This window comes from Lucilia cuprina, chromosome 3 (assembly GCF_022045245.1).
Source record: "Lucilia cuprina isolate Lc7/37 chromosome 3, ASM2204524v1, whole genome shotgun sequence".
Taxonomy (NCBI): Eukaryota; Metazoa; Arthropoda; class Insecta; order Diptera; family Calliphoridae; genus Lucilia; species Lucilia cuprina.
This window is the reverse complement of record NC_060951.1, coordinates 39251084-39278939: the sequence shown is the minus strand read 5'-3', so window position 1 is coordinate 39278939 and position 27856 is coordinate 39251084. Positions and strand designations below refer to the sequence as shown.

General features: G+C 24.3%; 2 protein-coding genes across 3 annotated transcripts in view; one reads left to right on the top strand and one right to left on the bottom strand.

The window, feature by feature from the left end:
- Positions 1-20996, bottom strand: part of LOC111677412 (putative vitellogenin receptor) — a 41149-nt gene extending 20153 nt beyond the window's left edge. For both annotated transcript variants that reach the window (XM_023438528.2, XM_023438529.2), the window contains exons 1-3: positions 20845-20996; positions 20527-20768; positions 19992-20414 (exon numbers count right to left, since the gene is read on the bottom strand). In XM_023438528.2, the coding sequence (XP_023294296.2) occupies positions 19992-20414; positions 20527-20768; positions 20845-20846 (667 nt within the window). In that variant the 5' untranslated portion in view covers positions 20847-20996. The remainder of the gene's footprint in view (positions 1-19991; positions 20415-20526; positions 20769-20844) is intronic.
- The window catches only part of LOC124419097, a 361713-nt gene continuing 351758 nt past the window's right edge, over positions 17902-27856 (top strand). Inside the window, exon 1 of the mRNA XM_046947430.1 lies at positions 17902-18601. The gene's annotated coding sequence lies outside the window, so the exon portion shown is untranslated. The remainder of the gene's footprint in view (positions 18602-27856) is intronic.

Sequence of the window (27856 nt, the reverse complement as noted above, 5' to 3'; positions counted from 1 at the left end):
TTTAAAGTGAAAGCTTTTTTTTAGAAAAAAAAGAATAAAAAGAAATAAAATAACAAATTTTGTGAAAGCTTAACAGGAAGAAATGTAGTAAATCTTAGTAAATGAAGGAGAAGTATTGATTGTAAAGGTTTTCAATGTTTGATCAGGAAATTTCTTTCGTTTTTGATTTATAATCAATTTGTATGTGATGAAATTAATTTTCAAAAATTAATCGATTTGAAGTCGACAAAAATGAGCTTTACTATAGTTTTATTTTTTAAAATTTTTGATAGATATTCATATAATTCTTAAAAATCGGTCCAATTCTATCACAATAATACAAATCAAAATAAATGTGAAAAGTGTATATTTTATAAAAAATTTGCTAAAATTCATGTAATAGTGTTTGGAAAAAATATGATTGTATACATACACATGTTCATTATTTTGTCAATTGGATTATTATTTAATTGTTTTAAGATAATATGAGTTATTTACAATTTTCGCTATTTCCTATTTCAAATTTTGTTAAAAAATAAAAGCGATTATCAAACTTACATACTTCTTTAATTTAAGCGCTATTATAAAATTCATAGCCGATTTTAGGTGTTTAGATGCGATTGAAAGTTTTCATTATATAAAATCTGAAATTTGATATTTACTTTATTTTGCAATTAAAACGTATGGATTTACAAAAGCTTTTAGAATTTTTTTTTAGAAAAATCGATTTGATAAAAATTTAAGTGAACAAAGATTTTTGCTGTTATTCTAAATTATATACTTTTTACTATTTCTTAATAAAAATTGATTTTAAATTATTTTCCTATTAATCATTTTTTAATGATTTTCAGTCGATTTTTGAATTTTCTAAAAATCACGATTGATTTAAAATTGTTTAATGAAAAAGTTATGAATCACTTTTTTCTTTACTATTTTATTATTTAATAGAAAATTAAATAAACTAGAGTGTGATCAAAGGTGTTAAAGTAAATTTCACGTTTTTAAATTAAAAATCTATTTATAGTGGAAAAATTGCTGTTATAATTTGTTATTATTTTAACTTAAAGCGATAAATTATTTTTTGAGATAAAATTAGACTTTTGCTTAATTTCCATTTAATTCCAACGGAAATAGTATTTGCAAAAAGTTTCCCTTTCCTCTCAATTTCATTCAGAAATAATTTTTAGGGGCAGGTACACAATAATTAACTCTCCTGAAAATGCGTATAGAGAAAGAATATTCTCTCACATAAAAATACCCCTTATTTCTTAAAGTTTAGGAAATTATTTTCCTCTCATTTTCGTACATACATGCATATGTACATAAACAGTAAATAATTGAGAGGCAAACTCATTAGAATTAAATCTCATGAAAATACAAACATATAGTGGAGTAATAAAATTCTGTTATCTACTAATGCGCATGTCCATTAAAATATCTCTCCCTACTTCAACTCATACTAATGCACCTTAAAAAAAGCTTTATCTGTAGTTAGCTGCACATGAACACTCGTTAATTGGTAGTTAATAGTTTTCTTTCACTTGTCATAGTTTGCAGTTTTAGTTCAGTTGTCACACGGTTCAGTCGGTTCGGAGTAATGTCTTCTTTAAACGCGATTTATTATTGAAATAATAAGTAATAATTAAATAATTTTATATAAAAATGTTAACTAAGTGTTTGTGAACATTTTTCTGAAAGAATTTTTAAAAAATATTAACTAAAAGTGTTTGTAAATAGTGTTTAAAGTTGTGAAAAATTAAATGGCGGATTTTAACCGTTTCGAGTTGTTCGTGTCGTGCGCTCGTTCGTTTTAATAAATGAAGAAGAAGCGGTTTATCTTTGGCAATAGGAGTAGAGAGGAGATGCAACAGGCGAGTAATAGCTTATGTTTAGATAAATAACAACAACAAAGTAGGGAAATAATAAATCAATTTCAAGAAAGGGAAATGTAGGAAAAAGTCACAAGGGGTATTTTTATTTTAGTTTGCATTTTAGCTAAAGAGTAAAAGCTTTTTATTAATCAACAACAACAGGAAGAAAAAAACGTATAAATACTTAAAAAAGAAACAAAGTAATAATTTTTTCAAACGAAAGATGAAATATAAAAGTGTCAGAAGTCTTATTTATAGAAGTGGTTAGTTTTTAGTAAGTTTTTTGTTTTTTTTTCCAAAAAAATCGATTTTTTATAATAAATTCTATTTAAGAAGTGTATATTTTTGAAAAAGTTTGAAGAGCTTTTATAAAAAAAATATTTTTGATAATAATTGTGTCTATTTTTTCAATCTGTGTTTCTCGCACAGGTTTGGGTTATTTTCATAATTGAAGTATAATTGAAGAAAATTGTATGTTGTTTATATAAAAAATATTTTTACGAAAATACTTAGCTATCGCTCGTATTTTTATTATCTTGGCAATTTGGCTTGAAATAAAAACAAAGTAATAAATTTTCAAAATTTAACGTAAAATATTAAAGTTTTAGAAGTTTTATTTTTTAAAAGTATTTAGATTTTTCATAAGAAATGGTTTTCTTTTTAAGAAATGATATTTAAGGAATTTAGGTTTTTCATAAAATTTTAAGATTTTTGATTTTTAATAATTATTGTCTTTATTTTTTCAATCTGAAAGTTTTTTTTGTACGGCCTTGGACTATTTTCATAATTGAAGTGTTATTATTTTTAGACGTGTTTTGTTTAACCAATTTCAGAAAATTTTATAAGTAATTAATTGTTTGATTAATAAAAGTATTTTAAAATTTTTTTTGAAAAATGTACTTTTTAAAACTTTGAAGTGCTTTTGAAACGACACAGGATCACAAAATGAAAAAATAAAAACGCAAATTTTTTCCCTTAAATTTGTAGCATTAGACGTAAATCATCTGGTTCTTGTCTAACAAAGTTTTTTTCTTTTTGTCGGACGGTGTTATACATACTTTTTCTTAATTACAGCATAATATAAAAAGCTATTATTGAAATTATTACATTTTTGTTATTTGCTGAGATGGAGCATTACGAAAAGATCTAAAGCTAAATTTTTATTTATGATATACAAATTTATTTTCAATGGAAAATATTAGTATTCGCAAAGTTTTGTTATTTTCTGAATAGCAGTTTTATTTAAACATTTACAAAAAATTTTAGATGTTTTAGAAAAATGAATTATTATGTGGTTGATAAAAATTTTAGTGATCAAAGATTTTTGTTGTTATTATAAATTATATAGTTTTTATTGTTTCTAAATATTTTTTTTATTTTTTTTCTATTAAAAGAATTTTTTAAAATGATTTTTAGCCGATTTATTATTTTTCATATAAAAAAATTCAAACTTTTTACAAATTACGAGTGATCATAGATATTTTACTAATTAAATATATAAAAGGATAATATAAAAAAATATGTATTATTTAAGATTTTTGTAAAATTTTATCAAATAATAGAAAATTAATAAACCTAAGCGTTACAGTCGAATGTACATTTCTCATTTAAAAATCTTTTTTTGCTGTTAACAGGTTATTGCTATTGTAATTTGAAGCGCCAATCATTGTTTTTGATATAAAATTAGATTTTTGCTTTATTTACATTAAATTCTAAAGGAAATAGTATTTGCAAAAAGTTTCCTTTTCCTCTCATTTTCATACATAAATAATATTAAGGGCAGGCGCACAATACTTAACTCTCCTGAAAATGCATAAAGAGCAAGAATATTCTCTTATATACAAATACCCTTCATTTGTTAAGATTAAGAAAATTGTCTCATTCATTATACATACATACATATGTACATAAACTTCAAATCATTAAAGGGCAGACTCATAGAATTAAATCTCCTTAAAGCACATACATGCATACATACATACATACATACATACATACATACATACATACATACATACATACATACATACATACATACATACATACATACATACATACATACATACATACATACATACATACAGTAGAACCATAAAATTCTCCCATCTAATACTGCGCATGTCCATACAATATCTCTCACTACTTAACGCATACCAAAGCAAATAACTTAAAAAAGCTTAATATTAGTAAATCGTTTTCTTTCACTTGCAATAGTTTGCAGTTTTGGTTCAGTTGTCAAACGGTTCGGTCGGTTCGGTTTAGTGTCCTCTTTAAACGCGATTTATTATTGAAATAATAAGAAATAATAAAAGAATTTTATATAAAAATGTTAACTAAGTGTTTGTGAACATTTATCTGTAAGAATTTTTAAAAAATATTAACTAAAAGTTTATGAAAAAAGTGTTTAAATTTGTAAAAACTTAAAAGGAGGATTTTAACCGTTTCGAGTTGTTCGTATCGTGCGCTCGTTCGTTTTAATAAATGAAGAAGGAGCGGTTTAGCTTTTACAATAGGAGAAAAGAGGAGATGCAACAGGCGAGTATTAGATTATGTTAAGATAAATAACAAGAACAAGGAAGGGAAATAAATCAGTTTCTAGATAGGGAAATGTAGAATTAAGTAAGATGGGGTATTTTTATTTTATTTTTTAACAAGAGAGTAAAAGCTTTTTATTAACCAACAACAACAGGAAGGAAAAGAAGTTTTAAATACTTGAAATAGAATCAAAGTAAAACATTTTTCAAACGAAAGATGAAATATTTAAGTGTCAGAAGTTTTATTTGTAGAAGTGTTTAGTTTTGAGTAAGTTTTTGTTTTTTACCTAAAAAATAGATTTTTTATAAAAAAAATATTTTTGATAATAATTGTCAATATAAAATATTAAAGTCATGATGTAAAATGTAAGGTGGGAGCGTTTCGGCAACAAACACAATAATTTTTTGTTGTCTAGAGTTGGGTTTTGTCAAAATGAAATTTCTAAAATTGAAAAATCATAAACATTGGAAATTTTTTTTTGGATTAAAAATAAATTAATTTATTTTGACACAACCCAAGCACTTTTTAAATAAACAAATAAAAATCAGCTGCCTTAACGATTTCACCTTACTTAGTGCATCCTGATTAAAGTTTTAGAAGTTGTATTTTTAAAAGAATTTAGATTTTGGTATGATTTTGTTTTTTCCCCACAAAAAATCGATTTTTTTAAAGAAATGCTATTTAAGGACTTAAGGTTTTTTTATCACAAAAAAAATATTTTTTATAATAATTATGTTTATTTTTTTAATTTTAGTTCTTTTTTAAATAATTAAAATTTTATGTTTTCTGTGTAAAAAAACATTTTAATGGAAAATGCTTTTTTATTAGCTATAACTCATGTTTATTATTTTGAAAATATTAGTCTTATTTAAGGATTTACTGCAGATTTTATTTTTTTTGTTCATAAAAGTATAGATTTTTGATAAAAATTATTATTCATCACAGATTTTTGCTAATTTCGTTATTGTAGACTTCTTTAAGGTTTTTCTGTCGATTTTACTTATTTTATATAAAAATAGATTTATTTTGTATTTTTCAACTATAGCGTAATTTTAGGATTTCACAGAAAAATATAAGGATAATAATAATTATAATTAATCCTCTAATAAAACAATAATTGTTGTAATATAAAAGTGATTGCAGATTTTTTAAGTTGATCATAAAAGATTATATTTTTAATTTTTATATATTTTTTTTTAATTTTTTTTAAATTTATCCCAAATTTCTTTAAATTTCTTAATTGGAGCTTTTTCAAATAGAGAATCTAGAGTATGTTTTAGGTTTTTTCGTCTATAAATTGATTTTAAATGGGAAATTGTTTGACAAATGATAAACGTTTGTTATTTCTTAATCATATTTAAGCATACAATATCGATTCAAATTTGTTGAAATCTTTTACCCAACAAATCCTTATGAAAACAAGTATTTTTTGGTTTAGCGGATTTTAGTTATTTTTTGAATTTGCAATATATGCGATATAAATACCAGTAATATTTTTAGTGATAAAATATGTAATCCGATAATATAAATTTTAAAGCTTCAATTTTTGACATAAATAAAAAAAAATAATTAAAGTACTATTCGTGAAAAATTTATTAAAAATAAATTTAGAATTTATTCCACTAGAATCAAGACAAAGTTGTTGTTAGAAAAAAATTTTACTTCCGTATAAAAATTTAAATATCTTATGTTACCACTTCCCCTTATTAACATGCACATACATTTAAATTAAGCCAACTACGCACACTTCCTCTTAAAAATTTCATCTCATAAACTTTGTACATAAGCTTCAACTCATTAAAAGACAGACTCGTTAGAATTAAATCTCCTTAAAATACATTCATATAAAAGAGTAATAAAATTCTCAAATCTAATAATGCGCATGTCCATTAAAATACCTCTCACTACTTCAACGCATACCAAGGCAAGTTAAGACAAAGCTTTCACATAGTTAGTTGCACATGAACACTCGTTAGTTGGTAGTAAATAGTTTTCCTTCACTTGTCATAGTTTGCAGTTTTAGTTCAGTTGTCACACGGTTCAGTCGGTTCGGTATAGTGTCCTCTTTTTACGCGATTTATTATTGAAATAATAAGAAATAATTAAATAATTTTATATAAAAATGTTAATTAAGTGTTTGTGAACATTTATCTGTAAGAATTTTTAAAAACTATTAACTAAAAGTGTTTGAAAATAGTGTTTAAAATTGTGGAAAATTAAATGGCGGATTTTAACCGTTTCGAGTTGTTCGTGTCGTGCGTTTCGTTCGTTTTAATAAATGAAGAAGGAGCGGTTTAGCTTTTACAATAGGAGAAAAGAGGAGATGCAACAGGCGAGTAAAATAGTATGTTTAGATAAATAACAACACCAAAATAGGGAAATAACATATTAATCGGTTTAGAGGAAGATTAATGTAAAGTAAAAAGGAATATTATTCACTTTGATTAGTATTTTAGAGAGTTAAAAAGCTTTTTTGAAAACCAATTGCAGCAAAAAGAGAAACTTGGAAGAATAATTTTTACTGATTTTTAAATTGAAAGCTTTTTTTTAGAAACAAACAATAAAAAAACAAAAAAAATTGTGAAAGCTTAGGAAGAAGAAATGTAATAAATCTTCGCAACTGAAGGGGGAATATTATAGTGATAGAAGCTTTGTTTGTAAAGGTTTTCAATGTTTGATCAGGAAATTTCTTATGTTTTTGTTTTATAATCGATTAGTATGTGATGAAATTAATTTTCAAAAATTAATTGATTTGAATTCAGCAAAAATGAATTTTATATTATTTAATAAATAATTTAGCTTTATTTTTTAAATTTTTTGATAGAAATTCATAGAATCCTCTAATATCTGTCAAATTCCATCACATACTACAAATCAAAATAAATTTGAAAAATACATGTGTTTGGAAAAAATATGATTGTATAAATACATATGTTTATTTTGTCAATTGGATCGTTATTAAATTGTTTTAAGATAATATGACTTATTTACAATTTTCGCTATTTCCTAAGGGATGGCTTTAAAAACACTCTTAACGTTTTTCATAAAAAAGTCTAATTTTGTTGAAAAATAAAATTTCCTAATGGAATGGCTTTTAAAACACTCTTAACGTTTTTCATAAAAAATCTAATTTTGTTGAAAAATAAAATTAGAATTTATTGCCGATTTTAGGTGCGATTGTTTAGATGCGATTGAAAGTTTTCATTATATAAAAAATGATCACATATTTACTTTATTTTGCAATTAAAACGTATGGATTTACAGCAGTTTTTAGGATTTTTTTTTATACAAAAAGCGATTTGATAAAAATTTAAGTGAACAAAGATTTTTGCTGTTATTCTAAATTATATACTTCTTACTGTTTCTAAATAAAAATTGATTTTACATTCTTTCCCAATTAAAGCATTTTTTAATAATTTTTAGTCGATTTTTAAATTTTCTAGAAATCACGTTTGATTTAAGATTTTTTAATGGAAAAGTTATGATATATAATATGAAAAAATATAAATAATCACATTTTTTTTACCATTTTAACAATTAATAGAAAATTAAATGAAATAGAGCGTAAACAAAGAAGTAAGTAAATTTTGCGTTTTTAAATTAAAAATATATTTATAGTAAAAATAGCTTTTAACAGATTATTGTTATTTTAACTTGAAGCGTCAAAATCAGTTTTTTTTTATATCGAATTAGATTTTTGCTTAATTTCCCTTTTATTCCAACGGAAACATTATTTGCAAAAAGTTTCCCTTTCCTCTCAATTTCATTCAGAAATAATATTTAGGGGCAGGCACACAATAATTAACTCTCCTGAAAACGCGTATAGAGCAAAAATATTCTCTCACATAAAAATACCCCTTATTTCTTAAAGTTTAGGAAATTATTTTATTCTCATTTTCGTACATACAAACATGCATATGTACAAAAGCGTCAAATCATTGAGGGGCAAACTCATTAGAATTAAATCTCATGAAAATACATACATATAAAAAAGTGATAAAATTTTGTCATCTACTAATGCGCATGTCCATTAAAATATCTCTCACTACTTCAACTTATACTAATGCAACTTAAAAAAGCTTTCTCTGTAGTTTGCTGCACATGAACACTCATTAGTTGCCATAGTTTGCAGTTTTAGTTCAGTTGTCACACGGTTCAGTCGGTTCGGTATAGTGTCCTCTTTAAACGCGATTTATTATTAAAATAATAAGAAATAATAAAATAATTTTATATAAAAATGTTAATTAAGAGTTTTATACCCTACACCACTATAGTGGTGTAGGGTATAAAAAGGTTTAAAAGAAGGGATATGTTGACTTATATATGGAGGGGTATTTTTATTTTGACATGTATTTAAGCTAGAGAGTAAAAGCTTTTGGTAACCAAATACAACAGGAAACAAATATTGTGAAGGGAAGAGTTGATGTTTTAGTGAAAGCTTATTTTGAAAAACAAACAAAATAAATTAATAAAATATCAAACAAATTTCCTAAGCGGAAACGGGAAATATATAAGTAATTAAATCAATATTTTATATGAATGTTAATTAAAATTAGCAACAAATGTTATATAAAAAAAACAGAAAATTAATTTTTAATAGAATAGAAATTGTTTAGAGAATGCTTTTATTTTAGATATTATAGCTTTACAAAAGTAAGAGATCTCCTTAACGGAAAGGAACATTTTAAAGTATGAAATAGAAACTTAATTTGTAAAGTTTTATAAATGTTGAAAAAAAATTTTGTAAATTTTTTATTTTTCATATAAAAATAGATTTTAATGGAAAATATCATTATAATTAATATGTTCATTACTTTGGTGTGTTTTTAAACTCTACAGAGTTTAGATTTCTCCTATACAAATTAAATATTAATATTTAATTTTTTAAAAAATGGAAGTAATAACAAAATTTTACTATTTTTTTTAATTTAAGTGCTTTTTTAAGATCTATAGCCGATTTCTTGTTTTAGTATAAATTTTTTGATCGAATAGTTTAGTGATCACAGGTTTTCAATATGTTCTGAATTTGAGCATTACTTAAGAAGTGATTTTTCTTTCAATTCACAACTACGGTTGATTCTATAGTTTTTATTGATCGATTTTTTTTATTGAAAATTTGAATACAGTTTTTTTGATATTTTATAATTATATAGATATCTAAAATCAATTCTAAAAAAGTCCCGTCGTGATGAAAAGTACTAACTGATCACAATTCTTGATTTTCATATAAAAAAAGTTTTCTGCGATCTTTTCGAATTAGGTGTCAAAAATTCCGGAAAAATAATTAATATTTTTGTTATTGTTTTTTTCCGGTCCGCAAAACGACTTTAATTATAAGGGGCACATAAATTTCAAAAAATTCTTAAATGGACTAAACCAAATGTCAAGCTATAGAAAATGAAAATAACATTCCTTTCCAACCCCCTAGAAATCGTATTTTGGACCAAAAATATTCTACAAAAATTTTAAAATTATTTTTTTTGTAATCAATTCAAAATTACGGAATTTTTAAGACCTATTTTGAAAATATCTAAAATATTTTAGTTTTAAAAAAATTATACTGAGATCAGGATTTTCAATTGCTGGTAGGGAACTAAAGATCTTTCCAAAAAAATTTTTTTCTCGTGCTTATTACATCAACACTCATCGATTTAGTGGTATTCCTACATGAAACTCTGTCGATTTTAGAATTCTTATATTAAAATTGATTTTAAATTGAATTTTTTAAATTTGAAAATACCTTCAACTGAAGCGTTGTTTAAGTTTCTACAACTGATTACATGTTTTACATATTAAAGTTGATTTTCACGAGAAACTTTGTTATAACAGATTTTTTTAATTGAAGGGTTTTTAAGGATCTAATGAAGATTTTAGGGTTTACATATCAAAGCTGTATTTCAATTGGATCATAATTTAAGATTCTAAAGCTGATTTTAGATTTCTTACATAAAAATCGTTTTTTATTAGAAATATTTTTTATTTTTTCATCATAAATTTTAGCAATTTTTTTTTCAAAAGTTGTATGCTACTTTTTGTCTTTTAAAATAAATTGCCAAAAAATAATAAAAATATATTTTCAATTTTTAAAGTATGATTTCTTAAATAGTATTTAATTCGTAATAACTATTTTAATATGAGCTGATGGTCCTTACTAATGTCAGTGAATAAGTACATACTTTTTTATGTAAAAATAAATACACACGTGTTTTCTATAATTTTTTTTAAATATTATTTTAATCCTCTATAACTTTTTAGCGCTTTAATTAAAATAATTAATATTTCGCATTTATAATGCGTAATTATTATCCGATTAAATATCTAAATATGTATTGTTCTTCTCAGAAGAAAAAAACTGTAGAAAAAATGTTACCCAATAGTTTAGAATTTTTGATTTAGATTTTTTATGTTATTTCTTTTTTTTCATAAATTTTGTACAAATTTTTAGATTCTTGTTTAAATAGATATTTTTTTTTGCAAAGGAAATAGTATTTCAAAAAGCTTCCTTTTCCTCTCAGGTTGTTATAAATTAACTCTCCTGAAATTACTTATAGACCAAAAATTTTCCTTCATATAAATATTCACATACATTCTTTATATATATGAATGTATGTGCATAAACTTCAACTCATTAAAAGACAGACTCGTTAGAATTAAATCTCATTAAAATACATTCATATAAAAGAGTAATAAAATTCTCCCATCTAATAATGCGCATGCCCATTAAAATATCTCTCAGTATTTCAACGCATACCAATGCAATTAAAACAAAGCTTTCACATAGTTAGCTGCACATGAACACTCGTTAGTTGGTAGTTAATAGTTTTCTTTCACTTGTCATAGTTTGCAGTTTTAGTTCAGTTGTCACACAGTTCGGTCGGTTCGGAGTAATGTCCTCTTTAAACGTGATTAATTATTAAAATAATAAGAAATAATTAAATAATTTTATTTAAAAATGTTAAATAAGTGTTTGTGAACATTTATCTGAAAGAATTTTTAAAAAATTTTAACTAGAAGTTTATGAAAAAAGTGTTTAAAGTTGTGAAAAATTAAATGGCGGGTTTTAACCGTTTCGAGTTGTTCGTATCGTGCGCTCGTTCGTTTTTATAAATGAAGAAGGAGCGGTTTATCTTTGTCAGTAGGAGAAAAGAGGAGATGCAACAGGCGAGTATTAGTTTATGTTTAGATAATTAATAACAACAAAGGGAAATAATAAATCAGTTTTTTAGAAAGGGAAATTAAGTAAAAAGGGGTATTTTTATTTTATTTTTTTAGCAAGAGTAAAAGCTTTTTATTAACCAACAACAACAGGAAGGAAAAAGCGTTTTAAATACTTGAAATAGAATCAAAGTAAAACATTTTTTAAACGAAGATGAAAATTTTAAGTGTTAGAAGTTTTATTTGTAAAAGTGTTGAGTTTTTAGTAAGTTTTTGTTTTTACCATAAAAAATCGATTTTTTATAAAAAAATGCTTTTCTTTTTTAGGTTTTTCGTAAAATTTTAAGATTTTTCATAAAAAAAAATATTTTTGATAACAATTGCCAATATAAAATATTAAAATTTTAGAAGTTTTATTTTTAACAGGATTTAGATTTTGGTATGATTTTGTTTGTTTTTTTTTCACAAAAATAGATTTTTTAAAGAAATGCTATTTAAGGAGTTAAGGTTTTTCTTTTTTTAATTTTAAAGTTTTTTTATCACAAAAAATATATATTTTTGATAATAATTGTGTTTGTTTTCTAATTTGAGTTCTTTAAAAAAAAAACTTTTTTTTGAAAAATGCTTATTCATTAGCTATAGCTCATGTTTATTATTTTGACAATATTAGACTTATTTAAGGATTTACAGCAGATTTTATTTTTTTGTTCATAAAAGTGTAGATTTTTGATAGAAATTATTATTCATCACAGATTTTTGCTATCATATTTTATCATAAAAAGATTGATTTTTAATGGCAACATAAAATTATCCCAAATATCTTTTAATTTCTTAATTGTATCTTTTTTAAAGAAAGAAATAAAAATGGATTTTAATGGACAATTCTGTGACTGATGACTAATGTTTGTTATTTCTTAAATCTTATTTAAGAATACAACACACATTCAATTTTTTTACATCGTACACCTCTATAGTACGTTATGCTATTACGCGTTTGTGCTGATATTTGTAAGACCCAAACATGTAGGTCCTTTAACCACTAAAGTATAACAATCGGCTCAGAATCATTTTTTGAGTCTATTTAACTCTGTCCGCCCTTTTGTATGTGCATTTGTCTGTGTTTTTGTGTGAACTCTTTTATTACCCAACAAAATCCTATTAAAAATAGTTTTTCCTTTTAGATTTTTGGTTTAGCAGATTTTCATTATATTTTGAATTTGCAATAATATGTTCTCAATAATCTAAAATTATATTTTCGAAGGAAAACTAAGTGTTCATAGCTTCTTTTGTTTTTATTTTAAGAGTAATATTTTTAATGACAAAATATGTAATTCGATAATTTAAAGCCGTATTTTCTTAAATAAATAATTAAAATATTTTTCGTGAAAAATTTATTAAAAATAAATTTAAAATTTATACTAATAGAATCCATGGAATGTCGATGTTAGAAAAATAATTTTACTTCCGTATAAAAATTTTATATATCTGATATTACCACTTTCCCTTATTAACATGCAAATACACTTATATTAAACCAACTACGCACACATCTTAAAAATTTCATCTCATAAACTTTGTACATAAAGTTGAGCTTGCCCCTTAATGAGTTGAAGATTAAGGGGCAAGCTCGTTAGAATTAAATCTCCTTAAAATACATTCATATAAAAGAGTAATAAAATTCTCCCATCTAATAATGCGCATGCCCATTAAAATATCTCTCACTACTTCAACGCATACCAATGCAACTTAAAAAAGCTTTCACTATAGTTAGCTGCACATTAACTCTCATTAGTTGGTAGTTAATAGTTTTCCTTCATTTGTCATAGTTTGCAGTTTTAGTTCAGTTGTCACACGGTTCAGTCGGTTCGGTGTAATGTCCTCTTTAAACGTGGTTTATTATTGAAATAATAAGAAATAATTAAATAATTTTATATAAAAATGTTAATTAAGTGCTTGTGAACATTTATCTGTAAGAATTTTTAAAAAATATTAACTAGAAGTTTATGAAAAAAGTGTTTAAAATTGTGAAAAATTAAATGGCGGATTTTAACCGTTTCGAGTTATTCGTGTCATGCGCTCGTTCGTTTTAATAAATGAAGAAGGGGCGGTTTATCTTTTGTAGTAGGAGAAATGAGGAGATGCAACAGGCGAGTATTAGTTTATGTTTAGATAAATAACAACAACAAGGAAGGGAAATAATAAATCAGTTTCTAATATGGGAAATGTAGAATTATGTTAGAAAGGGTATTACTATTTTGGTTTGCATTTTAGCTAGAGAGTAAAAGTTTTTTATTTACCAACAACAACAGAAAGGAAAAAGAGTATTAAATGTTTATTTGTAGAAGTGTTTAGTTTTTATAAAAATTTGTTTTTTTTTTAATTATCTTTTTTGTTATAATAAATGCTATTTAAGAAGTTTAGGTTTTTCATAAAATTTTAAAATTTTTCATAAAAAATTGATTTTTGATAATAATTGTCAATATTTTTCCAATCTGAGTTTCTTCGCATAGTTTTGGGCAATTTTCATTAAAGCATTTTTTCTTATCTAATTACAGAAGAGTGTGTGTTTTTTATATAAAAAAAATATTTTTTACGAAAATACTTATTTTTAACGATTTCTTACTTTTTATTATTTTTGCAATTTTTCTTAAAATAGAAACAAAGTAATAAATTGAAGGTGAAATATTAATATTTTAGAAGTTTTATTTCTAAAATTTTTTTTATGATTTTGTTTTTTTTTTTAATCGATTTTTTTTAAATGCTATTTAAGGAGTTTTGGTTTTTCAAAAAATTTTAAGATTTTTTGATCATTAAAAATTGATTTTTATTAATAATTGTCTGTATTTTTTCAATCTGAGTTATTTTTCGCACAGTTTTGGACTATTTATATAATTGAAGTGTAATAATTTATAAAAAAGTTTTATTTTCTATATAAAAAACTATTTTTTATGGAAAATACTTATTTATTAGCGAGCACACATTTTTAATATTTTGGAAATCATAGTCTTATTTAAGGATTTACAGTAGATTTTTTTTAATAAATAGATTTTTGTTTTGATTATTGATCACAGATTTTTGCTATTTTCGTTGTTGTAGACTAATATAAGTTACAAATCCTTGTTAATCCTTTCAGACTATTAGTCTGTGTTCTAACTTCATTTTGAGGATCTATAAATGATTTTTTGTTAAGCAAAATTTTTTTTGTTTGTTCGCAATAGTTAAAGGTCTACTGTCGATTTTAGGCATTTTTATGACAAATTTAATTTTTCTCAAGAATTTAAAATTATATTTTTGATGGAAAATTAAGTGTTCTTAGATTCTTTTGTTATACTTTTACTAATATAATATATGATCTAAAAAATTTTTTTTGAAGATAATAAAAAATTATTAAAATATTTTTATGTGAAAATTTATTAAAAATTTATTTATATTTAATTTTAATAGAATCAATGCAAACTTGTTGTTGGAAAAAAAATTACATTTTCGTATTAAAATTTCAAATCTCTAATGTTTTCACTTCTCCCTATTAACATACACATATACATGTGCTAACATACGTATAAGCCAACACATACTCTTAACAAATTCTCCTCTTTTGATTTGCGCAAATTTTAATGGTTTTGTATTTAGGGGAAATTTATATTAATAGAAAAAAAGTAAATGAGAAAACTTTAAATATGATGCGGTTGTTGTTTTGCCTTCTGGAGTTCATTCGTTAAATAGAGAAACAAAAACCGGATTAGAGTGGAGAAATAATAGAGGGGAAATAACAGGTGGAATTTTTGTATGAATGTATGTGTTTATGAAGTTAATATAAGAAGAAAAGTTTAAGTGTTTAATAAAAGCTTTTTAAAAGGAAACTTTTCAAAAGTATAACCACACCAAGTTCAAGTTTTAAACGTAAGAGGGAGCTGTTTTTCAAAAAGTTAAGTTAAAGATGTATTTTAACGGAAGAGGAAAGAAATGTGTGATTTTACCCATCAAAAAAAAAGAACTTCCAAGAAATAGAAAAATAAGTAGAATTTAATTGATGGAAGTACTGAAAAAGACCTGAGGATGTTATGATTTCAAAGCAGGCTTGTCATAGAAGGAATGTCCTTTTTATTAAATTCTAAATTCACTACATCTGAAGTCATTCTTAGGAAGTATGTTCTTATGTTCTTTTTTTGGAAGTGATTAGGAAGTGATTAGGAAGTGATAGGGAAGTGAATACTACAAAATTATGGAAAACGACTAATTTGATTTAAATAATATTAATTTAAATAAATAAATTACACGCATTTATCAATTAACTCCAAAATGAAATTGGTTAAAAAAATTAATCCTTTCGCTTCTTCGGATGTCAATAAAAATCACTTCCATAGAACATAGTGCTGCTTTTAAAGTGTTGATAAATGTTATTCTTTTGGAAGTACTTCTTTTTATTTTTGCTAGGGAGTTTAATAGAACTTAGTTTTAATTTAATATTTTGCTTTTTTTAATTTTATTATAATTTACTAATTTATTTTTTCTTTTTTCTTTATTACAGTGTTCTTCAAAAAAGCCATTAAAAAGTATATAATAATAAATAAAATTAATAAATTATTAAATATAATAATAAAATAATATAAATAAATTAAAAAGATTTAATAAAATCTAATAATTAAGTTAATAAAATATGTTTTCCCTACATTATTAATAAAAATTTTAAATTTTTGCAACATAAGCTCCAGCCATAAATGTTTAAAGTTTATTTTTAAATTTTAACCATTTAAGCTTGCTTTTATTTGCTCTTTCTTTTGTTTTAAATTATTTCTTTTTGAAGATCTTGAAAATTTTAAAAGAAAATTCGATTTACTATTATTTTAAACTTGGACGATTTCTAAAATTTTCAAGTAATTCGTTGAAATAAAATTTTAAAAAATAAGTTAAACTTTAGACAACTATCTTTTTTCAGAATTTAATTATTTCTATTTTAAATTAAAATTTTAGAACTTGAAAATTTTAAAAGAAAATTCGATTTACTATTATTTTAAACATGGACGATTTCGTAAGTTTTCAAGTGATTCCTTAAAATGAAAATAAATAAATTAAACTTATAGCAATTATGGCTTGAGCTTTAATTTTCTAAAATATTTAAAAATAAATTTTAACTCTAAAATAAATTAAATTTGAAATTTAAAAAAAGTCTTTAACTTTATTTTTGATTTCTTTATTAGAATTAATTAAAATCTAATTAAAATGTTTTATAAATGTTTAAACCATAATTAACTTAATTTTGCATTTAAAAATTATTTATTTTATTTAAATTTAACTTTTAAATTTTTTTTCTATTTTTCTTGTTCGATCAATTTTATTTTCAAAAATTTGTTAAAGTCTTAGAAAACTTATTGAAAATTCGATTTACTATTAAACAAGGACGATTTCTGAAGTTTTCTGGAGACTTTTTTCAAAGAAAAACTTAAATCAATGAAATGTTTTAAAGATTATTTTAAAATTTAGAAATTTTAAATTATAAAAAATTTATTTTTGATTTTTATTAAAGTTTTTAACAATATTTAAAGTCATATTTTATTAACTAGTTATTATTTAAAATATAATTAATAAAAACTAATTAATAATTAAATAAATAAAATAAAATAAAAAAAAAATAAAATTAGTAAATAAATAAATAAAATAAAATAAAATAAAATAAATAAAATAAATAAAATAAATAAATAAAATAAATAAAATAAATAAAATAAATAAAATAAATAAAATAAATAAAATAAATAAAATAAATAAAATAAATAAAATAAATAAAATTAATAAAATAAATAAAATAAATAAAATAAATAAAATAAATAAAATAAATAAAATAAATAAAATAAATAAAATAAATAAAATTAATAAAATAAATAAAATAAATAAAATAAATAAAATAAATAAAATTAATAAAATAAATAAAATTAATAAAATAAATAAAATAAATAAAATAAATAAAATAAATAAAATAAATAAAATAAATAAAATAAATAAAATTAATAAAATAAATAAAATAAATAAAATAAATAAAATAAATAAAATAAATAAAATAAATAAAATAAATAAAATAAAATAAATTAAATAAATGAATAAAATGAAATTAATAAAATAAAAATGAAATAAAATAAAATAAATATAATGATAAAAATAAAAAAATGTTATTTGTGTTCAAAAATCAGTTTTATAATATAATAAAAAAAGTGTTTTTGTTAATTATTATTAAAAAAATATAATTTATTAAAAAAAAAAAAAAAATAAAAATGGCCTGTTATTATAAAAATCTCTTTACGTGAGATTAGTTTTTTAATTAAAATATAAAAAGTGCTTGTTTTTTAATAAAATGAAAAAAATCAGTGTTTTAAAATAATAAGATAAAAAAGTGTCAATAAAAAATATATATGTATATAATAAAAAAAATAAAAAATAAATATAGAAATAAAGTGAAATATTAAAAAAAAAATACGGTGACTACTCAATCGGGTCTAGAAAATTGACAAGGAACTTTTCTACTAACAATTTATTCGCAAACTATAAAGCGATCAAGATTCATGACTTTAGAAATAGGTTTCGTTAAATCTTATGGATACGGTTCGGTACGGTACAATAAATATACTAATTCTTTACCGCGATAATCGAATATACCTCGCAAAGCCCTGTGGATACGGTACGCGCGATTTATTTGTAACGAAATCATTTTTTAGTGTTAACGATAATTTCGATCGTAATAATATTTGAGTAGCAAACATTTTTCATAAATTAATCTAATACAATAAAAAAATAGTGCAATTAATTTAATAAAAAATTTGTAAAAATATTTGCAAAATAAAAGAAATCCAAGTATTTCTTATGGCCTTTTTAAATTTAATAAAATATATCAAAATGTGTGTGTTAAAAAGAAATTGTAGTCTTATCTAATGCTCAGTAAAGTGTATGTCAAGAATAGAATGTACAATACCGGACTTATGCAACTAGCACATTGCCAACTAGGCTACCAGCCAATAAGTAGATACGAAAATATTTCCCGCAAGTTTCACCAATTCAACAGTTTCAAAAAAAATGTAAGTTCTCTTTAATTTGTATTATATAATTTTTTTTAAGTAATTTCTTTTTAATATTCAATTTTTTAAAAAAATTATGAAAATCTAGTTTAACATTGACCCAACATTGTTATCCCTTTTAAATACACAATCACCTTAACTATATTAAATATCGATCTAAGCAACTTTTTTATTCAAAAATTTTTAGAATCTGAACTACTTTTTTATAGCAAACTTGTCATATATCTACAAGTTGTCAGAATCTAAGCAACTTTTTCTATAGAAAAGTTTTCAAAATCTGAACAACTATTTCTATAGAAAAGTTGTTGGAATCTGAGCATCTTTTCCTATACAAAAGATGTCAAATCCAAATGACTTTTTCTAAAGAAATGTTGTCAGAATTCTATAAACTTTTTCTGTATAAAAGTTGTCAGAAACCAAAAACTTTTTCCATAGAAAATTTATCAGAGTAGAAAAGTTTGCAGAATCTGGGCGCCTTTTTCTATAGAAAAGATGGCAGAATCAGAGCAAAGTTGTCACAATCTGAGCAACTTTTTTTAAGAAAAGTTGTCACAATCTGAGCAACATTTTCTATAGAAAAGTTGTCACAATCTGAGAAACTTTTTTTTATAGAAAAGTTGTTACAATCTGAGCAAATTTTTCTATAGAAAAGTTGTCACAATCTAAACAACTTTTTCAATAAAAAAGTTGTTAAAATCTGAGCAACTTTTTTATAGAAAAGTTATTAAAATTTGAGCAACTTTTTCTATAGATAAGTTGCTAGAATCTGAACAACTTTTTCTATAGACCAGAATCTACACAACTTTTCTATAGATAAGTTGTCAGAATCTGAACAACTTTTTCTACAGAAAAGTTATCAGAATCTGAGCAACTTTTTCTATAGAAACGTTATCAGAATCTGAGTGACTTTTTCTATAGAAAAGTTATTAGAATCTGAGCAACCTTTTCTATAGAAAAGTTAACAGAATCTGAACAACTTTTTCTATAGAAAAGTTATCAAAGTCTGAGCCACTTTTTCTATAGAAAAGTTATCAGAATCTGAGCCACTTTTTTATAGAAATGTTATCAGAATCTGAACGACTTTTTCTATAGAAAAGTTATCAGAATCTGAGCAACTTTTTCTAAGAAAAATTTTCATAATTTTAGCAACTTTTTATATAAAAAAGTTGTCGAAATCTGATCAACATTTTCTATTGAAAAGTTGAAAAAAATTATTGTCTATGGAAAAGTTATAAGAATTTGAAGAACCTAATATGGTCAATTAAAGTATATTCTTGGGGCTCAAATAAAAATCATTGATTTATTGAAAAAAAAACATTAATGACATTTTATGTCAATTTTAAAATTATAACATTTTGACTCAAAACATGATGAAAGTGTAAACACTTACCACAATTCATCTCATCACTGCCATCACCGCAATCATCAATGCCATCGCACAACCATTTCTTACTCTCCAAACAGCGTTTATTTTGACAAAAGAAACCCTTACAACTAGCCTCGGCTCTCAGGCAACCTGTTGTCTCATCGGAACCATCATGACAGTCCTTTTTACCGTCACACATAAAATTTAATGGTATGCATGAGCGATCCGATTGGCAGGTGAATTCATATTGACTACAATTACGTTGCATAGAATGCCAACCACCAATACCGAAATCTTTCGATGAGCCACGTTCATGATCAACACAATCCAATTCATCTTCACCGCCGGGACAATTTTCAATGCCATTACAAATTAAATCGGACGAAAGACAAGGGCCATGCGGTAGAGAACATTGAAACCAATCGGGTTTGCGACACATCTTTAAATCTAACGAGAGGGATAAGAACACAATGAAACATAAATTAGGTTAGGTTGTAGTAGATTAGGCTGTCTTCTTTTACTTCTTCACTTGTTATTTTGTTATTTTGCCTAAACTTACCACAATCAAGTTCATCTGAATTATCTGAACAATCTAAACGTCCATCACATAACTTGCTTTGCATAATACATTTTCCATCTTTACACATAAATTGATCCAAATTGCAACGACCCGCCAAAACTACATGGCTTTGGGTCACTAGAGCCAACAATATAATTTGCACAAAACCCGCATGTGACATCACTCCATTGACAAATATTTTTTTACGTACATTACATAACGGTACTGGGGAAGAGAAAGCCCTAAAATGAAACATTTAATTACGATCATTTTTGGATTAGTTTTTTTTTTATTATCAACAAAACTTGCTTTACTTACATTGATTGACTTAATAAATGTTTTTTTATTTTTTAATAGATATATTAAAAACAATAAATTTTACATATAAAACTAACACTAACAATTAACAAATTTGATTTTACTCTACAGAATGTTATGCAAAGTTGGACGTGCACTTGCATGCACTAAGAGTCTGACTTGCACTGAAATTTAGTTCTTTTTTATAAGATTTTTTTTATTATTTATTTCTTACATTCTTCATGGATTTTTTAATGATTTTTTGTTTGTTGGAAATACCGTTAGAAATTTTATTACAATGAGTTGTAAAAATATTTATTTAATAATGCCGTAAAACATGTTATAATATTAATTACGAAATATAAATATTATAGCATAGACACGAACCACATAAAAAGCAAACGTACTGTATAAACACAATTAAATTGTATTATCTTCGACAAAACGCCGTAAGAGCGCTGCGGTATACAATTAAGAAATATTTTCAATATTTGCATTTCTCGCATGAAAAAGTTGTTCAAATCTGAGAAAAATTTTCTATAGAAAATTTGGCAGAATCTGAGAAACTTTTTTTATATAGGAAAGCTATCAGAATCTTAGAAACATTTTTTATTTCTATAGAAAATGTTTCTATAGAAGTTTTCAGAATCTGAGAATGTTTTTTATAGGACAGTTGTTAGAATCTGAACAACTATTTCTATAGAAAAATTGCCAGAATTTGAACAATTTTTTCTATAGAAAAGTCGCCAGAATCTTATCAACTTTTTCTATACAAAAGTTGTCAGAATCTCAGCAACTTTTACTATAGAAAAGTTGTCAATCTAAACAACTTGTTCAATCGTCTATAGAAACAAATTTTTCTATAGAAAAGTTGTCAGAATCTGAACAACCTTTTTTAGAATCTGAACAACTTTCCTGTACAAAAGATGTCACAATCTGAACAACATTTTCTATAAAAAAGTTGTCGGAATCTGAACAACGTTTTCTATAGAAAAGTTGTCAGAATCTGAACAATATTTTTTATAGAAAAGTTGTTGAAAAAGTTTCTCAGATTTTGACAACTTATCTTATGAAAAGTTTGATTCTGAAAAAATTTGAACAAAAAAGTTGTTCAGATTCTGATAAATCTCTTGTAGAAAAAGTTGTTCAGATTGTGACAACTTTTTTAATGAAGAATTTCTTCAGATTCTGACAACTTTTGAAGAAGTTGTTCAGATTCTGACATCTTTTCGATTGAACAAGTTGTTTAGATTCTGAACAACTTTTTCTATAGAAAAGTTGTCAGAATCTAAAAACTTTTTCTATAGAAAAGTTGTCAGAATCTGAACAACTTTTTCTATAGAAAAGTTGTCAGAATCTCAGCAACTTTTACTATAGAAAAGTTGTGAGAATCTGAACAACTTTTTCTATAGAAAAGTTGTCAGAATCTGAACAACTTTTTCTATAGAAAAAGTTGTTTAATCGAAAAGATGTCAGAATCTGAACAACTTCCTCCAAAGATGTCAGAATCTGAACAACTTCTTCAAAAGTTGTCAGAATCTGAACAAATTCTTCGTTAAAAAAGTTGTCACAATCTGAACAACTTTTTCTAAAAGAGATTTATCAGAATCTGAACAACTTTTTTGTACAAATTTTTTCAGAATCAAACTTTTCATAAGATAAGTTGTCAAAATCTGAGAAACTTTTTCAACAAACATGTTGTTGGAATTTATGAAGAAAGTTGTCAGAAACCGATCAACTTGTTTATACAAATTTTGTTGGAATCTAAATAACTTTATGTATAGAAAAGTTGTCAGAATGTATGAAGCTGTAGAAAATTAGCTTGATAATAAAATTTAATGGCACGTTAATTAAAGTAATAAACACCTAATAACACTAACCATCAACTTTATAATTTTTGTTCAATTTACGTAAAAATATTAATAAGATAAATATTTAAAATTATTTATTATTTAGAAAAACATAAAATTAAAAAAGAAACTGCCCAAAAAACTTGAATGCCAATTGCAAAAATAGGCCTTATATTTTATTACATAATAAAAAAACACATAAAGTGTTCTCTCTATCTATGCAATCTGTAATCAAATCCAACACCTCGTATTTAATTCTTTTTGTTTGTACTTGTACTCATATTACCTTCATCTTTCATAATGTTTTCTAGTTAAATTAATTGTTACCAGTTTTATTAAATTTGCTTTTTTTTTTCTTAAAATCTTAACCAAAAAAAAAAAAAAAAAAAAAAAATGATTTCTTACAACTTAATTAAAGTAAATAATATAATTTAAATTAAATGAATATAAGTATTTTTTCTAGGTTTATAACATGATTAATGGGTCTCTATGACTTGACTTGAAACCATTAACTGCAAAAAAAAATATTTTAATTAAATCTATTAAAAACAAGTAAAAAGAAGAATATGATGTTTATAAATAATAATTGTTTCCCCCTTCTTGAAATACAGAATCACACTAAAACTGGTAACACTTTGTTGGTTAAACAACAGATGAAACATTATATGAAGAAAAATCTACTTCTTTTAATTAGCTAAATGGCAAAAACACAAAAAACTATAAAGTAAAATATTAAAACTGGCATTAGTTAGAGATAGAGAATCTTTTAATAAAGTCCATCAGCATCTTATCAAATTAGATAGAGATCTTGTATATTTGTTAGAAAAAATAGATATTATTAACTACAGTTTATAGAGACTTACTTTTGAGCTATTTTTCTTAGAAACGAAGCAACTTTATTTAAAGTTGTCAGTAACTTATCAAACTTTTTCTATAGAAAAGTTGTCAGAATCCGAGCAATTTTTTATACACAATCTTTATGTTAGAATCTGATCTTTATGTTAAAATCTGACCAACTGTTTCTGAAGAAAAATTGTAAAAATCTGAGCAACTTTTCCTATGAATTAGTTGTCAGAATATGAGCAACTTTTTCTATAGAAAAGTTGTCAGAATCTGACAAACCCTTTTATAATTGTCCAAATCCAACCAACATTTTCTATAGAAATGCTGTCAGGATCTGACCAACATTTTCTATAGAAAAGTTGTCTGCATCGGACCAACATTTTCTATAGAAAAGTTGTCAGAATCTGACCAACATTTTCTATAGAAAAGTTGTCAGAATCTGACCAACATTTTCTATAGAAAAGTTGTCAGAATCTGACCAACATTTTCTATAAAAAAGTTGTCAGAATCTGACCAACATTTTCTATAGAAAAGTTGTCAGAATCTGATCAACATTTTCTATAGAAAAGTTGTCAGAATCTGATCAACATTTTCTAAAGAAAAGTTGTCAGAATCTGATCAACATTTTCTATAGAAAAGTTGTCAGAATCTGACCAACATTTTCTATAGAAAAGTTGTCAGAATCTGACCAACATTTTCTATAGACAAAGTTGCTCAGAAACTGACAATTTTTCTATAGAAAAAACTGCTCAGATACCGACAACTTTGGAAAAATTTGCTTAGTTATGAACAACTTTTTTGTAGAAAAGTTTCACAGTTACAGACAACTTTTCTATGGAAAAGGTTGCTTAGTCACTGACAGCTATTTCTCGGTAAAAGTAGGTCAAATTGTAACAAATCTCCTTGAATACCCCTATTAAATTAAACTTAAACTAAAAGATATTTTTATGCAAAAAAAATATAACATGTTAACCGTCTGACATTTATGGGTCTCTGTAACAAATAAAAATTAAACAAAAAATATTTTACGCATATTTCTATTATTTAACTTTTATTGTTTTTTTAGTTTTATATGTCTAGTTTCGTTAATTTTTTTCTCTCAGCAATATTTCTACTTTACATGGTCTATTATTACATGATCATAGAGTTAAAAACTTAATTGGTCAACGTCAGTAAAGGTGAAGATATGTTATATTGTTTTACATACATATACATATACTTACAATGTAAGGTGTGAAATAATCTTTTAAGACCGTAATTAAAATAAAATATTTATGTTTAGACATCGCGACGAAGGCATAAATATATTCAAGTTCTACACAATTTAAAGTGATTTGTTTTAGGGCATTAAAGTTAAATAATAATGTTAACAGCATGACTGAAAATTAAGTCATTCTAATTTATAAAGAACATTTATAATGCTTATGTTGAGTATTGATATGTTAATTTTGTATTTAAATTAATGTGTAATTGTAGGAATTATTTTTTTGGCGAACATTTGTTCAAGGAAATAAATGTTTTAGGCTTAGAAGAGCTTTAAATAACAAAAGAATTAAAAATCTTGAATTTGTATGTAATTACGATGGGTCTAAAAATCTTTTATATATAATTTCCTTATTAGATTTGCAAACTTGAAATTTTACGAAACATTTTTAATTAGAAACTCAAAATTGCTTTAAAGTTAAAAAAATTTTTTTAAATTTTCTGCGAAAGAAAGAAAGAATATTGTTTTTGTATAAAGTTACAACGATACTGACAACTTTTCTAAAAAAAAACTTAATTCAGAAACTGACAACATTTCTGCAGGAAAAATTGCTCCGATACTGACACTTTTTCAACAAAAAAAGATGCTCAGATTCTGTCATCTTTTCTATAGAAAAAGTTGCTCAGATTCTGACAACTTTTCTATAGAAAAAGTTGCTCAGATTCTGACAACTTTTCTATAGAAAAAGTTGCTCAGATTCTGACAACTTTTCTATAGAAAAAGTTGCTCAGATTCTGACAACTTTTCTATAGAAAAAGGTGCTCAGATTCTGACAACTTTTCTATAGAAAAAGGTGCTCAGAAACTGACAACTTTTCTATAGAAAAAGTTGCTCAGAAACTGACAACTTTTCTATAGAAAAAGTTGCTCAGAAACTGACAACTTTTCTATAGAAAAAGTTGCTAAACAACTTGCAGCAACAGCAAACAAATATGAATACCAGAAGCCAAAATTATCAAGTCATTGCAATCAATGAGAGCAATAACCAACTGTGTGGAAAATAAAGAAAATATAAGAATAAAAGAAGTTTCATATGGATGTGTGTTTCTTTAACAACTTTAAGCTAGAGATTGTCGTAATAAACGAATGTCGTTTTTTATTTTAGCCAAAAAAAATATATATATATTTATTATTTGTTAGTTTATTAAAAAAATGAATAAATGGAGCAATCGAGAGGGTCAAATTTGATGTTATAAATTAAACAACATTTCGATTAACGAAAACATTTGACAGTAACTGAGCAACTTTTTCTTTAGAAATTTTGTAAATTATATGTTATGAAGCAACAGAGCAACATTTTCTATAGTAAAGTCAACGACTTTTTTTATTGAAAAGTTGTCAGTAACTGAGCAACTTTTTTTATAGAAAAGTTGTCAGTAACTGAGCAACTTTTTTTATAGAAAAGTTGTCAGTAACTGAGCAACTTTTTTTATAGAAAAGTTGTCAGTAACTGAGCAACTTTTTCTATAGAAAAGTTGTCAGTAACTGAGCAACTTTTTCTATAGAAAAGTTGTCAGTAACTGAGCAACTTTTTCTATAGAAAAGTTGTCAGTAACTGAGCAACTTTTTCTATAGAAAAGTTGTCAGTAACTGAGCAACTTTTTCTATAGAAAAGTTGTCAGTAACTGAGCAACTTTTTCTATAGAAAAGTTGTCAGTAACTGAGCAACTTTTTCTATAGAAAAGTTGTCAGTAACTGAGCAACTTTTTCTATAGAAAAGTTGTCAGTAACTGAGCAACTTTTTCTATAGAAAAGTTGTCAGTAACTGAGCAACTTTTTCTATAGAAAAGTTGTCAGTAACTGAGCAACTTTTTCTATAGAAAAGTTGTCAGTAACTGAGCAACTTTTTCTATAGAAAAGTTGTCAGTAACTGAGCAACTTTTTCTATAGAAAAGTTGTCAGTAACTGAGCAACTTTTTCTATAGAAAAGTTGTCAGTTTCTGAGCAACTTTTTCTATAGAAAAGTTGTCAGTTTCTGAGCAACTTTTTCTATAGAAAAGTTGTCAGTTTCTGAGCAACTTTTTCTATAGAAAAGTTGTCAGTTTCTGAGCAACTTTTTCTATAGAAAAGTTGTCAGTTTCTGAGCAACTTTTTCTATAGAAAAGTTGTCAGTTTTTGAGCAAAGTTGTCAGATTCTTTTTTTTATAGAAAAGTTGTAATTTTCTGAGCAACACTTTTTCCGATATCTAAGTAACATTTCCTTGCATACCCTTACTATTTCGGTGTGTAACTCCGGAAATACTTATCAATCTGATTTTAAATTTACTTCACTTCTACTCTTGTATATCTCAGCCAAAGACAGACGACTTATTAACATAATAATTAACTTAATATCGAAATTTTTAACACTCAATTGTTGTGGGCATTTTTCTAATTATTTTTTTGTTTTAACGTAATTATTCACACGCAGTAGCCGTGCTTATACTTAGTTTAGGCTTTTATAGTATTTTGACTAAAACGTTAAAAAAAGAAAAATTATAATAAAAACAAAATAAAAACCGAATTTGGAAGTTCAAAATCAAACTGGCAACAAAAAAAGCTCAAATTAAGTCACAATACAATACTAATGATGACCGATTGTTGTTGAAATTGTATGAAAATGATAAAATGAAATAAAAAATAGCAGTATTAAAAAAACACAATGAAAATCTATTAACGCATTTTTTGGTTGCGTGTTTTTTTTGGTATCCGGCGGCATCTTAGCTAACAATTATGTTTAATATTACTGACGATGAGTGCTAAACTGACCAGTTGGTTAAAGATAAATATGCACTGGTGGTGCCCAGATTTATGACTACAAACATTGCCATCAGCAGTAACGACATCATCATCATCAACATGTTAGTATTAACAATAAATTAATTACCCAATATCTATACGTCAAGGTATTTCCCCAATATTTGGTTGCTGTCATTGTTGTTTAACTTCTGCTTGATTTGTTTGAAAAGAATTAAATAAATATTTACATTTTTTTCTTTTCTTCTAAATATTTATTCTTTTCCTAAACATTTTGTTTTTTTTTACTACTTACTTATTTGGTTTCTTTTCTTTTGCTTTATGTGTTTATAGAAGTATTT